A 17,263-nucleotide genomic window follows, 5' to 3' on the forward strand; every position below is an offset into this window, starting at 1 on the left:
TCGCATACATAATACAACCAATGGCAGAGGCATACGGAACAGTTGCCATGTAATTTTTCTCCTCCTCTTTTGAAGGCGACTGATCTTTAGATAGTCTGAAGTGACTAGCTAAGGGGATAGTAACTGGTTTTGCATCATACAAGTTGAACCTGCTAAAACTTTCTTCACATATTCTTCTTGTGAAAGCTTGAGAACTTCTTCATCCCTGAAAATTCTCATCCCAATGATTTGTTTTGCAGCACCCAAATCTTTTATTGCAAACTTTTCAGACAACTCTTTCTTAAGCTTGTTAATCTCATACAAGCTTGCTCCAGCAATCAACATGTCATCAACGTAGAGAAGAAGAAGAATGTACGATTTATCAAACCTCTTGATATAGCAGCAATGATCAGCTTCACACCTCAAAAAATTGTTACTTTTCATTAAGCTATCAAACTTCTTGTACCATTGTCTTGGAGCCTGTTTCAAACCATACAGACTCTTCTGAAGCTTACACACAAGCTCATCTTTTCCTTTGATTTCAAATCCTTCTAGTTGTCGCATATAAATTTCTTCATCTAGATCATCATGAAGAAAAGCAGTTTTGACATCCATTTGTTGAAGATGAAGGTCTTCTTTCACAACTAAACTCAAAATAGTTCTAATTGTCATCAATTTAACTACTGGAGAGAAGATTTCATTGTAGTCAATACCTTCTTTCTGTTGAAATCCTTTCACAACCAACCTTGCCTTGTACCTCATGGTTTTATCATTCTTCTTTAATCCTGAAGATCCATTTGTTGTGAAGTGCTTTCTTTCCCTTTGGTAGCTTAGTGAGCTCCCAAGTCTGATTCAACATCAAAGAGTCCATCTCATCTTTCATCGCAGACTCCCACTTAACCGATTCATCAGATTGTATTGCTTCCTCATAGCATTCAGGTTCACCTCTATCTGTCAACAAGATATAGTTTAGAGATGGAGACCACCTCTCAACTGGTTTTCGATTCCTTGATGATCTTCTCAACTGTATAACCGGTGTTTGCTGATTTACCTCTGGGGCCACGTTCTCAACGATTTCATCTTCAACAACACATTGTTCTTCTTCGACAACCGGTATATATTCAGCTGAAAATTCTCTCAAATCGACTGTACCAGTCTCTTCCAACTTGGAATCACCACCTGATGTCTTCCCAACACAATCTTTGTAGAGAACCTGTTCATTAAAGATAACATTTCTGCTACGAGTGATCTTCCGATTTTGATTATCCCAGAAACGATAACCAAACTCGATATCACCATAACCAATGAAAAAACATTTATTAGACTTTGGATCAAGCTTGCTCCTATCACATTCATTAATATGAACATATGATAAACATCCAAACACTTTCAAATAAGAAAGGTTTACCTTTTTATTGCTCCAAGTTTCTTCAGGATTCTGAATTCAAGAGGAACAGAGGGTCCCCTGTTTATCAAATAGGCAGCAGTATTAATAGCTTCTGCCCAGAAGGTTTTAGGCAGCCCTGCATACAATCTCATGTTTCTAGCACGCTCGTTCAATGTTCGATTCATTCTTTCAGCTACTCCATTCTCTTGAGGCGTTCGGGGAACAGTCTTCACCATACTGATCCCATTCTCAGCACAATACTCTTTAAAATCTGAATTGATATATTCACCTCCGTTGTCGGATCTCAAGCACTTAACTTTTTGATTTGTTTCATTTTTAACCAAAGCCTTCCACTTATTGAAAATAGCAAATACTTCAGACTTGTGCTTCATAAAGTAAATCCATACTTTTCTTGTTGAATCATCTATAAAAGTCACATAGTAGTATGATCCGCCAATAGAAGAAACAGGTGCAGGTCCCCACATATCAGTGTGTACCAACTCTAATCTTTCTTTCTTGGGCTCCTTCCAAGTTTTTAAGAAACTCACTCGTTTCTGTTTTCCAAGAATGCAATTTTCACATAACTGATGTTCAACAGACTTCAGTTCTGGAATCTGTCCGTTCTTCAAAAGAATTTTCATCCCTTTTTCGCTCATATGGCCTAATCTGCAATGCCACAATTCACTGTTCTTCGAGTCATCAACTACAGCAGCAACTGTTTCTCTGCAAGTTGAAGTCGTGTATAACGTTCCAGTTTTGTGACCTCGAGCAACAACAATTGCTCCTTTAGTCACCTTCCATGCACCATTTCCACAACTGAAATTGTGACCTTCTTCATCAAGTTGTGTAATAGAGATCAAATTGCGCATTAAACCTGGAATGTGTCTCACCTTATTAATCTTCCAAACAGAACCATTTTCCATCTTCAATTTGATGTCCCCCATGCCAACAATATTCAGTGGCTCACCATCTGCAAGATATACTTTCCCACAGTTTCCAGCCACATAATTCTCCATTAATTCTTTGTGGGCAGTGGGGTGGAAAGACGCTCCCGAGTCCAAAACCCATGAATCTATCGGGCTATCAACAGACAGAAGTAACGCATCAGTGACAGATTCTGTAACAACGTTGACTGCATCATTTTTATCATCACCATTTTTCTTCGGTGCTTTGTAGTTCCTCTTTAAATGACCCTGTTTACCACAATTCCAACACTCAAGTGTCCTCCCAGACTTGGACTGACTCCTCCTGCTCCTTGACATAGATCTGCTCTTACCTTAGTTGAAATTTCTATCATTACCTCTGCCCCTGTTTTCCACATTCAGAGTAGAACTTTTGAATGTTTCACTAGAATCAATTTTACGAACCTCTTCAGCAAGAATACGATCTCTAACTTCAACAAATTTCAGTTTAGCATTTCCAACTGAATTACTAATTGCTGCCCTCATAGGTTCCCAACTATTTGGTAGAGATGCTAACAAAATCAGGGCACTAACTTCATCCCCAAAATCAATCTCAACAGATAGCAATTGATTCACAATTGTATTGAATTCATTCAAATGAGTAGTGACAGAAGTACCATCAACCATTCTTAAGTAAAAGAGTCTTTTCATTAAGTGTACCTTGTTGTTAGCAGATGGTTTCTCATACATATCAGAAAGAGCTTTCATCAGACCCATGGTGGTCTTCTCCTTTGCTACATTGTGAGCAACTGTCTTGGCTAGCGTTAATCGGACAACTCCCAAAACCTGTCTATCAAGGAGTTTCCATTCAGCTTCATCCATCTTCTCTGGTTTCTCACTCAAAGGAACATGAAACTTCTTTCCATAGAGATAATCTTCAATCTGCATTCTCTAGAAAGCATAATCTGTCCCATCAAATCTTCCAATTCCATGTCCTATACTGTTCTCACTTGCCATTGTTTACAATGCTCAGATCTAGATCAGCTGCTCTAATACCAGTTGTTAGGATTTGTATCTCCCAAATCCGACCTGTTTGAAAACAATCTGTAAAAACACAAGAAAGAAGAACATAAGAACACACAAATTTATAGTGGTTCACTCAAATTGAGCTACATCCACTTCAGCCACCACCAGATTTACTATGAAGAAGAAGAAGGAATACAGAGTTTTTGCCTCACACTTTATCTCTCTAGAATTCTATCTCCCTAATGTAAACCCTTAATAATCACATATTTATAGGGTAAACATTCAGGTAATAAACCTAAATAACTTTGGTCAGGCCCAAGCCCAAAACCAAAAAAAGAAAACTCAATAAACTCTAATTAACAATGTAGAATTTATTATAAGTGTAGGCTCCATAACTCAACAAGGAATTTTTATGTACTTATTCTATCTATTGTCATAAGCCTCCCACTAAATGCAAGACAAAGAACAACTTGATGATGAGGGATGATCTTGAAAGACCAAACCAAATGATCTCAATCTACCACATTCCCCTTCTCACGAATAGTGTACCAAACCAAGCTAGAATTGAATTTACCATTATTCTCAATTTTCCACAAGTGTGAAACAACACGATCACGAAGACTCATTTGATTCACCACTTCAAGTATTCTAACCCCTTCTGGAATTTGCCTCAGAAGTGTGTTCCAATCGCCATCAATGATGTCTCGCACCTTAGCCCTTTAACAGTCTCTTCTAATTCAAACCCTTTCAAAACCAGCTTTAGAAACAATATGACTACCATCAAGCCAAGGCTCATGCCAAAATAGAGTACCCTTACGGGCCTTACCCTCACCAATCTGAAATTCCATCATTTTCTCCGCGCTTTGTTTTAGTTTGAAAATCTTTTTCAACGACCAAGCCATGTCATTTTTTATCTTGCAAGTCCAAATGCTAGTTTATATTTTCATTAACCTTGAATGAGCTCAGTTAACCCAAAGAGATTAATTATTGTTTCTTTTGAATCGCCCAAAAGTGTCTATATGTAAGAGCAACATTTCATTCAATACGATTTCTAATTCCAAGACCCCTTCCTCCTTTTGCTTGCACACATACTCCCATTTGACTTTCTTCCCACCTCTTCCTTGACTATCCCAAATAAAATCACACATGAGTTGATCAAGGTCATTCATTACCTTCTTTGAGAGTACGATGCGTTGCACCTAGTAACCAATTATGCCCATGACTACCCTTTGAACAAGCTCAATCATGCCCGCATACGAAAGTCTTTTTGTCTCTCATCCTCCAATTGTATTCTTAACTTTGTTAATAAGTGGCCTACAATGTGAAATATTTAGCCGCTTAGCTGATAACGGAATGCCCATATAACAAATCGGTAAAATGCCTTCTTTGATTCCCATAATGCCGAAAATGCTTGCCTTTATTTCCTCATTTATACCACCATAAAAAGTCAAACTCTTACTCTGATTGATATTGAGACCTGTAACACTAGAAAAAATTGTTTATGCTTCCTTAATAGTTTGAGTGAATTCAACATCCAAATGAGCTACTATGAATAAATCGTTCGCAAAACAAATAAGAGTGATGTCCTTTCTCTACAATATGGATGGTGAGTAAATGGTCGATTCCTTAAAATCATTTTTATAATGCAATGAAAGATCTCCATTATGAGAACAAAAAGATAGGAAGAGAGTCTAGATTCCATTGTCTACCCCATTTTCACATTTGAAAAATTCATCATGAATGTCATTGACGCTAACAATAAACTAGGAGTCGAAATACACTGAATAATCCACTCAATAAGGATGCAAGGAAAGCTAGATACAATTAAAAAATCATGGATAACATTCCACTTAATGGAATCAAAAGCCTTTTGAATATCTACCTTAAAAGTTACAAGAGGTGAAATTGATTTTTTTTCATAACGTTTTAACAATCCATGCATAAGCATGATGTTATGTGATATCGATCTACCAGGAATAAAAGTCGAAAGTCGATTGCCCAAGACTAATAAGTTTTGAAATAAAAGTTTTAATGAATTTAAAAATAATTTGGATATAATTTATAAATTATATTGCAACATGAAATCGGTCTAAAAAGTTAAATCTTTTCATGTGTAAAATTCTTCGGGATAAGATTCAACACTGTAGCATTCCATTGTTTGAGCATCCTCCTATTTAAAAAGAATTCCATGACTTCATCAATAACATTCTGCTTAATTAACAATCTCCCAATTATCCTTAAAAAATGTAGCATTATAACCATTTGGACCCGAACTTTTATCCCCTTTCATACTGAACCAAGCATATCTGATCTCATCAATGGAAACGACCTTAATTAACTTTCGACTCTCATCCTGGTTATTCTCTTGATGACAATCTGATAGAGGAAGTTAAGATGACATGAAGGCTCCTTCCTCGTACCAATAAGACCCTAATAATAACTAATGACTTCTTGATGAGCTTGTTTTACCCTTGAGCAACACCTCCATCATCTCTGTTAACATGAACCACACAATTTCGGAAATTTTTAGCCAAACACTCCCATAAGGAACAACCAAGGACGATGTAATAAGAACGTTGTATTCTTATCACCAAGGAACAACCAATTCTGCAATGATTTCTGACTTGAAAAGTTTTCTAAAATTCACCAAAGCTTCCTTCCTTTATCATCAATCTGATCATAACTCATATCCCGATCACATAGTTGCTGATTTTGAATGGCTTCAAGTTTGGATTTAACTTCAAAAACCCTTTGAAAAATGTTACTAAACTTTATCCTGTCCAATTTTTGAAGTTGAACTTTGAGAAGTCTCAATTTCTCATACACACTTGATACATCTTTGAACAATTAATCCGTTCAGATCACATCTGGTTAAAATTGACCTTAAAACTTACATTTTTCATTCAGAAGTTAAAAAACTTGAAAAGTCGTTTCACTCCTTCTTCCTTATCCCAAGACAATTTGATTGAACAATGATCAAAAATCTCAAGACTAAGAATATGAATGCGATTTTTTTGGGAATTTTACGACCCATTTCTTAATAATCAACCCTCTATCAACCCTTGTGTAACATCATAAACCGGACTCCTCTCATCACCATATCTAATACATTAAAATCCTCCATAATCACCCCTAACTGACTATCATCAACCCAATCTTTCAGGCACCTCCAAAGATGCTTCTGTTACGGTCTGAATTGTCACCATGGACTATGGAACGCTTGCATTTAATTTCCACCAGAACCGACCCGATGTTTAGGATGCCCCAACCTAAAAAAACGTGATTTTTGATTGCTAAAAAAAATGATAAAAAATATTTTTTTGTGAGGTTTAAACTCATAACAAAATGTTAATTTTATGTTTTCTTTCCAAACTACTAGACAAGACTTATTTATGTTTAAAAAATTATAAAAATTTATTTTTTATTTTATTTAGTAGGCTGCTATGTGGAGTAGGCTGACCTAGCCCGGGGACTTGCTGGGCTTAACCCTAATTTCCACCATAATAACTTCTTCATCAGCATGGATCTTCTTGACTTCAACTAACTTAGAATTCCAACCCACCCAATCCGCTTAATTCTTGCATTAGTGTTGCGCATAAACTCTCAATCATCATAAAAACAAAGTGAACAAATCCTATCAACATTATTAAGCTTGACTTTCATTTCCAAAATAACAATAGCTGAAACTTTCTGCTTATGAATAATCTTCTTAATATAATTAAAGAGCACCTAAGAGGATGATTGAGACCTCTAATGTCCCAGGTCAATATATTCATTAGGCACTGTATTCTGTAACAGTGTTAACTCTTATAAGAAAAGACTAGACAAACAAATAAATAGGGAAGTCATTACAAACGATTGATTGAGTATTTTAAGGCCGTTTTTCTGAGTGTCTTACAATACTATTGTGGTTGTGAATTGTTTTTGTTTATAATGATTATAATTGTTTGTGATTCTTTTGAATTTTGTTTGTCATGACAAAAAAAAAATCAACAAAAAATACATTTGTTAAACAAAAATGTAGCCTACAATATTTTTCAAAAAGTTATCTGTCTTGTGTCTAAGAAAAAAAATAAAAAATACGTTGAAAATAGGTCTGACTCACTACACGTGCAGTTTTGACCCAATTGATAGAATATTCATATAAACTTTGTGTGTAATATGAATCTACCTGAATAAGGAATTTAATAGATGAATACGATAAATAAAATATAAAATTATCTCATATGGATAAAAGAAACTTTTCAAATCTACTTAAAGTCACACAACCATGTCATTCTTAATTGTTTCGATTAAATTCACTATTTCCTCTATTTACAAACACAAAATAGAAAACATGTTTTGTCCCATAAACCCTATTAAGATCGTTCAAGAGCTTGTTTGATCTTTTGTTTTTTTTTTTTTTTTAAATAAAGATGGGTTTTTATAAAAAAAAACTTTGTTGGATGGAATTAGTAAAAAATTAGATTTTTATTTTTTTTTTCAATTATACCCCTCTCTCTCCTCTCTCTCTCTCTTATAATTAATAATATTTTTATAAATTAAATAATTTAATTTATATTAAATTAAATTAAATTTTAAAATATAATAAAAAAAATTACAAATATATTAATATTAATTTTTATTAATACATAAATAAAAAATTAAATAAATACTAATTTTATAAATCACTACTATTATAATTTAAATATTATATAAGATAATATAATATATTATAATTTTATTTATATTGTGTATATATTTTTATTTAATATAATTAATATAAAATTTTACATCAAATAAATTTGATAAGATAATAACAAAAAAAGATAAGAAAATATATTTAGAATAATTGTTTAAAGTTAGTTTATTCCAAAATAAAATTAAATAATTTTTTTTATAAATATTTTATTTAAATGAGATATATTTATAAATTAATTAATATTTTTATTTAAATATATTTAACTTTATTTTCTAGTATAATTATTTATTTAAAATTTAAATTTATATTAGATAATATATTAGGTTATAATTTTATTTTTATTTAATATAATTTTTTTAAATTAAATAATTTATTTAAATGAAAATAAATTTTAGATTGTAATCAAATAAATATAAGAGATAAGGTATATTTATAAATTAATTAATATTTGTTAGTTAAATATATTAATTTTATTTTTTAGTATAATTATTTATTTATTTAAATTATTTAAAATTTAAATATTATATTAGATAATACAGTGGGTTAAGTTGAATTTATATTGAATTTTATGATACGGGAAACTAAACTGGAGGAACGAATCCCTCAGCGAATCCCAGTGGTAGGACACGTAGGTTAAAAAATAATTTTTTTTTTGTTTTTTTTCCACGTAGGATAATTCCCCCTCATTTTAAACCCTCTCATTTCCTCTTAAACTTTATCTCTCTTCAATCTATCTCCTCTCAAAGTTCAAACGGCAACGACCTCTCATCTCCGCTCAAAGCTCAAACTGTCTTTCATCTCCTCTAAAACTCTCCCTCTCTTCAATCTATCTCCGCTCAAACCCTAACTCTAAGTATCTACTGCTATTCAAACAAAATCCACTCAAACCCTAATCCTAAGTATCTGTTGATCTTCAAACGAAATTTACTCAAACACTAATCCTAAATATCTGCTGCTCTTCAACCGGTATCCGCTTATCTGCTTCTTTTATTCAACTTCTTTTTCAAACGTTAATCAACTTCTTCTTCTTAAAACGTTATTCAACTTCTTCTTCTCCTATCTATAAAATGTTTTGTTACTAATTAGCATTTGGTTATTGTTACAGTAAGTATGTCAACAATGACAGAGAAGAACAGTAAGACTTTAGGTAAAAGGAAATCTTCAGATAGAGATGAAAGGTAATATGAACTTATCGTTGTTGTACTGTTTTCATATACTATGTTGTCCATTGTTGGTAAATATTAAGCTTAAACTGTTAATATTTTGTTGTATTGTGTGTTAGACTATGTTGTCATGTGTTTTTAGTTATGTTGTCCTGTGTTTTTAGTTATGTTGTCCTGTCGATTACAATAATAGTGTCTTCTTTTTTATTTTGCAGAAAATTTAGTGGGGTGGTATATAACAGGAAGATTATCAAGAAGAATGTTGCTCCCTCTGACCCCCTACTAGTGCTTGCGAAGGCTGCTTCTAAATCCAATACCACAACTCCATCAAAAACAATACAACCTGAGCCTAAGAATTATCGGATGAACTTAACATACAAGATCATAAAGTTGTATGAAACCAAATTATCCGAAACATTAATGTAATGGTTTCATGTTAGTAGAATTAAAACATTTACTTGTTGTGAAGCAACAATTTGTACTTAACGCTTTAATGTGAAACAACAAATCGTACTTAACAATTACTTGTTGTAGAAATACAATATTTATGTACTCAGGACAACATAATAATAAACACATGACAACATATTACAAAATAAAGTACAACATGGTATAAGACACGGGACAACATAGTATTGGACAAATGACGACATAATTTTCGACACTAACGACATCCCAACCTTTGGAATTTTGTCTTCGGTACATTGTGATGGTGCTTCATCCATAGGGCTACACAATAATACAAAAAAGAGAAATCAACACAAAGAATACATGACAACACATTAATAACTTATTACAGTAATACCGGACAACATATTGGATAAAACACATGAAAATATAGTTTAAAACACGGAACAACATATTACAATAATACAACTGACAATAGAATATTAACACTCGAGTAACTTAAATATTTACAACACATGACACCAGTGTATAAAAATACAGGACAACTTAGTTTAGGACACGAGACATCATAGTTTAAGACACGGGACAACATAAAACAAAACAGAGGACAACACAAAACAACAAAAATATTAAAAATTTTACACAGGTTTTTAAAAGATGTCGGGACCACATCCGAATCATAGATGTTGGTGAATATTTGGTAACCGCTCTTCAAGTCTTTACGCCAACGGTCCAATATATAATATGCTGGCACCTGGTTCACTTTCATTCTATTCAAAACAGCCAATATATGCCTACATGGTGATGATGGTTCATCCATAGGGCTACATAAGACAAAAAAGAGAAATCAGCACAAACAATACATGACAACACATGAACAACATATTACAGTAATACATGACAACATATTTAATAAAATGCAGGAAGGCATATTGGATAAAACGCATTAAAACGAAAAAAAATAGTTTAAAACACGGAACAACATATTACAATAACACAAGTGACATCAGAATATTAACATTTAGAGCAACTTCAATATTTACACGGGACAACATAGTTTAAGACACGGGACATCATAGTTTAAGACACGGGACAACATAGAACAAAACAGAGGACAACACAAACCAACAAAAATATTAACAGTTTTATACAAGTTCTTAAAAATAACAAAAATATTAACAGTTTTATACAGGTTCTAGCTACATATTGGTTCCTACACATAACAATCACATAACAACAAAAAAATGTGAATCCAAGAAACAAACAGAAGAACAATAAAACAAAGAAAAAAGTAAGCTATGATGGCAGAGAAGATATACCATTAGAAAAAGAAGTTAATCGGACAGTCGGATAGTGACGAAGACGAATCTAAATAAAACGCAAGGAGAAGACGACGAGGATGAAGACGAAACTAAAGAACGGAAGGACGACGAGGATGAAGACGCAATAACAGTAAGAAGTTAAACGACGAGGATGAAGACGAATCTAAAGAATGTAAGGAGAAGAAGCTAGACGGCGCGAATGAAGACGAATCTAAAGAATGGAATGAGAAGATGATAAACAGCGTGCCGATGGTGAAGAAAATGGAAGAAGAAGAAGAATAAGGAGGGTTTTGTTTGATGAGCGGGAAATGATCTGAGGGTTTGCTAGAGAGGAGATGTAATTTTTTTCTCTTTCCTCCATGGCATGCCAGGTGGCTTCGCTCCCCATTTCGTTGAACCATTTCCTGTCCTACCCACATTTCAAACAATTTTTCCCAAACTACCCACCTTTTCATTCACATTCCCAAACTACCCACATTTCTCTCTCTAAATCATTAATCAACCCATTAATTAACTCACTCTCTATCTTAACCCACTAATTAACTCCCTCTCTCTCTAAACTCATTAATTAACTACTCTATCTCTTTCAACTATTAATTAATATCCTCACTTTTAAACTATTAATTAATTCAATTAAAATATATTATATAAATATTAAAATAAAATAACACATATGTTTTATTTTTATTTAAATCTATAAATATAATATATATAGTTCAAATTAAATACACTAAATTAAATAATTTAAATAGCTATTATAAATTAAAATAAAATAGAATACATTACATAAATGGGAACTTGAAATAAAATATACTACATAAAAATTAAAATAAAATACATTACATCACAATAAAATACATAACATAAACATTACAATAAAATAAAATACATAATAAATATTAATCACGTTCAATATACAATAAAATGCATATTTTATCTTTATAATTCAATTTTATGATATCTACTCCATTTTCCACAAGAGCAAAAACCTCTATATAAATCCACATTATGTTTGTTACCACCCTTCCAATATCCATTTATGGTTCTGTATTGTGTAGTAACGATTTCGAAGACTCCTCTTTGTTCATTGTATTGAATAATCTTGTGTGATGATGTTTTTTTCTCAACAGTTTCAAATAATTCTCTTGACCTTTGACCATAAGTTTGACCATTTTGAAGGTAATTAAACGTCGCAGTTTCAAATATAAAAAAAATTGAATTATAAAGATAAAATATGCATTTTATTGTATATTGAACGTGATTAATATTTATTATGTATTTTATTTTATTGTAATGTTTATGTTATGTATTTTATTGTGATGTAATGTATTTTATTTTAATGTTTATGTAATATATTTTATTTCAAGTTCCCGTTTATGTAATGTATTCTATTTTATTTTAATTTATAATAGCTATTTAAATTATTTAATTTAATGTATTTAATTTGAACTATATATATTATATTTATAGATTTAAATAAAAATAAAATATATGTGTTATTTTATTTTAATATTTATATAATATATTTTAATTGAATTAATTAATAGTTTAAAAATGAGGATATTAATTAATAGTTGAAAGAGAGAGGAATTAATTAATGGGTTTATAGAGAGAGAGAGAGTTAATTAGTAGGTTAAGATAGAGAGTGAGTTAATTAATGGGTTGATTAATGATTTAGAGAGAGAAATGTGGGTAGTTTGGGAATGTGAATGAAAAGGTGGGTAGTTTGGGAAAAATTGTTTGAAAGGTGGGTAGGACAGGAAATGATTCCATTTCGTTCCCCCAATTCGTTCTCTATATCATTTCCCTAAATTTAATTAGAGAGTAATTTTGATATTTAAATGATAAAATTATTTAATTTGATATTGATAAAATATTTAGATTTTAAAATAAAAACTAAATTTTATCCTAAAAATCATTTTTTGGAAATAGGCAAGTGAATAATTAAGAGATCATATTTATATTCTTTTAGGTTGGAAGATAAGACTTAAATATATTATTTTTTTATTAAGATATAAAAGTCAAAAAGTTTCAATTCCCCATTTTAAAATATTTTAAATTAAAGTATAGATCATGTAAAATATTAAAATAAAAAATAATTTTTTCTATGGCAGAAGCTTACTAACTAATTTGATTCCTTTTTAAGTAATTTATCCCTTTCTGAATTTAAAACCAAAACAACTTGTGATGTAATTATTCACCCTTTTTTTCTTCTAAATTGTTTTATATAGTTTTTTTTATCTTATTTCCCAAATCAAATACAAAGAAGATTATTCACTTTTCAATTTTGAAAAACAAAAGAGATTGACAAAATCAAACTTTGGTTTGTCTCTATCCCCTCTCTCCAATGATCCACGTGGCTTATTTTTTGCAATTCGAGGACTATTTATTGGTTGAACATGGAAATCAGTGAGAAGTAAACATCACCCTTTGGCCCTGTTTGGCAGACTTTGGATAATTTCAATTTTATCAACAAAATGATTCAAAATTAAGAATGAAATTATCAGATAAACACCAAAATAATTTATCAATCTTCAGATAATCCAAACTCAAACAATCCACCCCCTTATTTTATGGAATTAAATTACGCAACTGGGATTTTTGTATAGCTATATATGGAGAAAAAGACTAATTACTAATCCATTATTCAACTACCCACCCACCATCCTCCATAAGACTAATATAGCAATCAATGAAGCTTTAATCTTTGATTCTGAGCAGAGAAAGAAAGAAAGAAAGGAAACACTATTGAAGATGGCAGGTGGATCTTTTGGTCCAACTGGTGTGGCTAAAGAGAGAGCCGATCAATATCAAGGCAAGGTTACCTCTTACGTGATTGTTTCCTGTTTGGTGGCTGCAATCGGCGGTTCTATTTTCGGTTATGACATCGGAATTTCAGGTGGGTGTGTTCGCAATTCATCCTCCAATGCTACCTTTCAGATGGGTTATCTTTCTTTTTTCTTTTTTTCCTTGCAGGAGGAGTGACATCCATGGATGGATTCCTCCAGAAATTCTTCCCAACTGTATACAAAAGCAAAAGTCATCATCACGAGAATAACTATTGCAAGTACAATAACCAAGGCCTATCGGCATTTACTTCTTCTCTATATCTTGCTGGTTTAGTTTCATCATTGGTTGCATCTCCGATTACGAGCAAGTTTGGACGTCGAGGAAGTATAATATGTGGGGGTGTCAGTTTCATAGTTGGCGCCACTTTGGATGCTTCGGCTGTGAATCTAACCATGCTTATTTTAGGAAGAATCATGCTTGGTGTCGGCATTGGATTTGGAAACCAGGTATAAAAACAGAAACAAATTCAACCTCTTATGAAAATTAAATTTTGTTAATCTAATTGGGGATGATTTTGGTTGAAGGCGGTGCCTGTATACTTATCGGAGATGGCTCCACATCATCTGCGAGGAGGATTGAACATGATGTTTCAGCTGGCAACTACACTAGGAATCTTCACTGCAAACATGATCAATTTTGGTACAGAAAAAATCAGACCATGGGGATGGAGGGTCTCCCTGGGATTGGCAGCTGCACCGGCTCTCATGATGACAGTTGGAGGTATTCTCCTTCCTGAGACACCCAATAGCTTAATCGAAAGAGGGTTAATCGAGAAAGGAAGAATAGTTCTAGAGAAAATTAGAGGAACCAGCAATATACATGCAGAAATGCAAGACATAGTTGATGCAAGTGAAATAGCAAATTCAGTTAAGCATCCATTCAGAAACATATTGGAGAGAAGGAACAGACCTGAGTTGGTTATGGCGATTCTCATGCCTACATTCCAGATTCTCACAGGAATCAATTCAATTCTTTTTTACGCGCCAGTTTTGTTTCAGAGTATGGGATTTGGAGGAAAGGCTTCGCTTTACTCATCAGCATTGACCGGAGCAGTTCTTGCCTCGTCGACCCTAGTCTCGATTGCTACTGTTGATAAATGGGGTAGAAGAAAACTGCTCATTTGTGGAGGTATACAAATGATCATTTGTCAGGTGATTGTAGCAGTAATCTTGGGGGTTGAGTTCAGAAGCAACAAAGAGCTATCGAAAGGGTTCTCGATTTTGGTGGTGGTTGTTATCTGTCTCTTTGTGGCGGCGTTTGGATGGTCTTGGGGTCCACTTGGATGGACGGTGCCAAGCGAGATCTTCCCATTGGAGATAAGATCAGCCGGACAGAGCATAACTGTAGCTGTTAACCTTTTCTTCACGTTTGTTATAGGCCAATCTTTTCTTTCACTCTTGTGTGCCTTAAAATTTGGGATCTTCCTTTTCTTCGCTGGCTGGATCGTATTAATGACAGTCTTTGTCTGGTTTTTCCTGCCCGAAACAAAGGGAGTCCCCATAGAAGAGATGGTCTTCTTGTGGAGGAAACATTGGTTCTGGAAAAGGATTGTGCCTAGAACCTAAATAGAGAGATAGATACCCAAGTGTTGATGACAATAACTCAATATTATCATGGTAAGTTAAGTTAGCTAAAATTAAACCATTCTGAGTTGATTTGTCTGTAATGAGTTATCAATTTCTTTAATACTTTGAGCTTAAAGACTATCATTTATATCATTTTGCGAAAGTTTCGGGGTAAAGAACATAATCATAATTTATTATATAAAGTTCAAAAAGTTATCAAAACATCACTATTAATATGCTCACATTCAAGCAAATTTCAAAAACTAGTACCTATCAATTCTATCATCTTTACTCAGATCACCATTAGCAAAATAACCCTGCAGTTCACCTTGCAATAGAGTAAAATGTCGATTAGTACTTCGTTTCCAAGGGTTCATGTGCTTCAACTCCGACTTCCACTTGAAGAGAAAAGCAAGGACGTCCTCCAACAAGGAACTCATCTCAATTCAATCCAAATAATCGATTTCCATGAACAACTGAGTGATCAAAAATCACAGAAGACCGAGGCGACTGGACTTCTTCGACAAGAACGTGGGTAATGGAAGAGAACTCGGCGGGGGAGAGGATAGAATCCCAATAGATCCTGCGTAAATCATATCCGATTCGAAGACCTTAATCTGATTCTGTGTTGTCTCTGTTTCAGGATCCAAACACGATACAAATTCTTCCTCCCCTGATTCCAATTTCTCCCCACGCTTCAGAATCTTCACCTGACCCATGACGAGATCTTTAGATGGGAGCTTGACGACCATCGTCCCACCATGGAGCCATGAACGATCGAGAGACTCGGCGGGGCTCCTCTTCTGATAGCGTGATTGATAGGAGTTAGGGTTAGGGTTCCGGCAGGGTCTTATGGGAGAAGATTGACGGAGTTCAGCGCGTAAGCGATTAGGGCGGAGAAACGCTGTCCTGGCCATAACGCGACGTGAAGAATGAGAGCTCAGGGGAGGGAGGGAGGGAGGAGGTTATTATTATAAAAGATGAGAAAACCGCCATAGAAGGAGATATTGCTACGAACAAACCGCCAAAGTAGGATAATTTATACTTTCTTTATTTGAAAATACTTATTCGAATTTGAATCCGAATATAACGGGAAATTTAATGAAATAACCCTCCTAAGAGGGTTATTACATATATAGCATGTCTTTACTAATTTTTTCATTTTTAATCTTTTACCAAGGTAAAATGTCATTTTTGTCCTTTATTTAAAAAAAATATATTAATTTCCTTTTTCTTTTCCCTTTCCTTCTCCTTTCCATTCCTTTCTCTTTTCAACTTCCCCTACCCCCGAAGACCGATGACGACGAAGCTGAAGGAACCAACGCCACCATCTTCTTCTTCTTCTTCTCCTCTCCCCCGACAACGAAGCCGAAAGAACCAACGAAGCAACTCAGAACGAAGTCACCATCATCATCTTCTTCTTCTTCTCCTCTCCCCCGACGACTATCCGGCCTCCGACGACGGAAAAAAGCAGAACGAACGAAGGTTGAGGTTGTAAGTGAGTTTTCTCCGAAACAACGAACGAACGAAGGTTGAAAATGCATATGTTGAAAGCTGTTGCAGGCTGTCGCAGACGAATGCGCATCTGTCGCAGACAAATGCGCATCTGTCGCAGATGAATGCGCATCTGTCGTCTGCGACAGATGCGAATTCGCCTTCGACAACCTGCAACAGCCTTCGACAGATGCATTTTAAACCCAAAACGATTCAGTCAACCAATAAACCTAAACATAAACCTAAACCCAAACACTAAACACTAAAACCCTAAACCATTCTTCCATTTCAACCTTCGTTGCCTCGGAGAAAACTCACCCTCAACCTCAATAATAACTTTAAACAAGATTATTGTGTTTTTACTGTTGCTTCGTTCGTTCGTTGCTTAGTTGGTTCCTTCGGCTTCGTCGGAGGAGGAGAGGAGAAGAAGAAGATGATGATGGTCGTTTGTTGCTTCCTGTTTCGAAAATATGAAAAGAGGAGAGG

At 33.7% G+C, this 17,263-nt stretch overlaps 2 protein-coding genes across 2 annotated transcripts; one reads left to right on the top strand and one right to left on the bottom strand.

The window, feature by feature from the left end:
• The first annotated feature begins 13,578 nt into the window (after positions 1–13,578).
• Positions 13,579–15,384, top strand: LOC124930727 (sugar transport protein 7). The gene is made up of 3 exons (XM_047471073.1): positions 13,579–13,767; positions 13,845–14,164; positions 14,243–15,384. Exons 1-3 carry the CDS (start codon positions 13,623–13,625, stop codon positions 15,281–15,283), a joined length of 1,506 nt encoding a protein of 501 aa, XP_047327029.1. The 5' UTR covers positions 13,579–13,622; the 3' UTR covers positions 15,284–15,384.
• Positions 15,385–15,455: 71 nt separating this feature from the next.
• On the bottom strand, positions 15,456–16,262 carry LOC124930728. The gene has a single exon (XM_047471074.1). The coding sequence runs from the start codon at positions 16,198–16,200 to the stop codon at positions 15,775–15,777; it is 426 nt and encodes a 141-aa protein (XP_047327030.1). The 5' UTR covers positions 16,201–16,262; the 3' UTR covers positions 15,456–15,774.
• Between the last annotated feature and the right edge of the window lie 1,001 nt (positions 16,263–17,263).

The sequence above is a fragment of the Impatiens glandulifera genome, chromosome 3 (assembly GCF_907164915.1).
Source record: "Impatiens glandulifera chromosome 3, dImpGla2.1, whole genome shotgun sequence".
In the NCBI taxonomy this organism is placed as follows: Eukaryota; Viridiplantae; Streptophyta; class Magnoliopsida; order Ericales; family Balsaminaceae; genus Impatiens; species Impatiens glandulifera.

Bases quoted from the DNA above. Each gene is read 5' to 3' on its own strand.
- LOC124930727 (XM_047471073.1), top strand. From the start codon at position 13,623: ATGGCAGGTGGATCTTTTGGTCCAACTGGTGTGGCTAAAGAGAGAGCC. The intron at 13,768-13,844 runs GTGGGTGTGTTC...TTTTCCTTGCAG, and splicing joins TTATGACATCGGAATTTCAG to GAGGAGTGACATCCATGGAT. The intron at 14,165-14,242 runs GTATAAAAACAG...TTTTGGTTGAAG, and splicing joins GCATTGGATTTGGAAACCAG to GCGGTGCCTGTATACTTATC.
- LOC124930728 (XM_047471074.1), bottom strand. From the start codon at position 16,200: ATGGCCAGGACAGCGTTTCTCCGCCCTAATCGCTTACGCGCTGAACTC.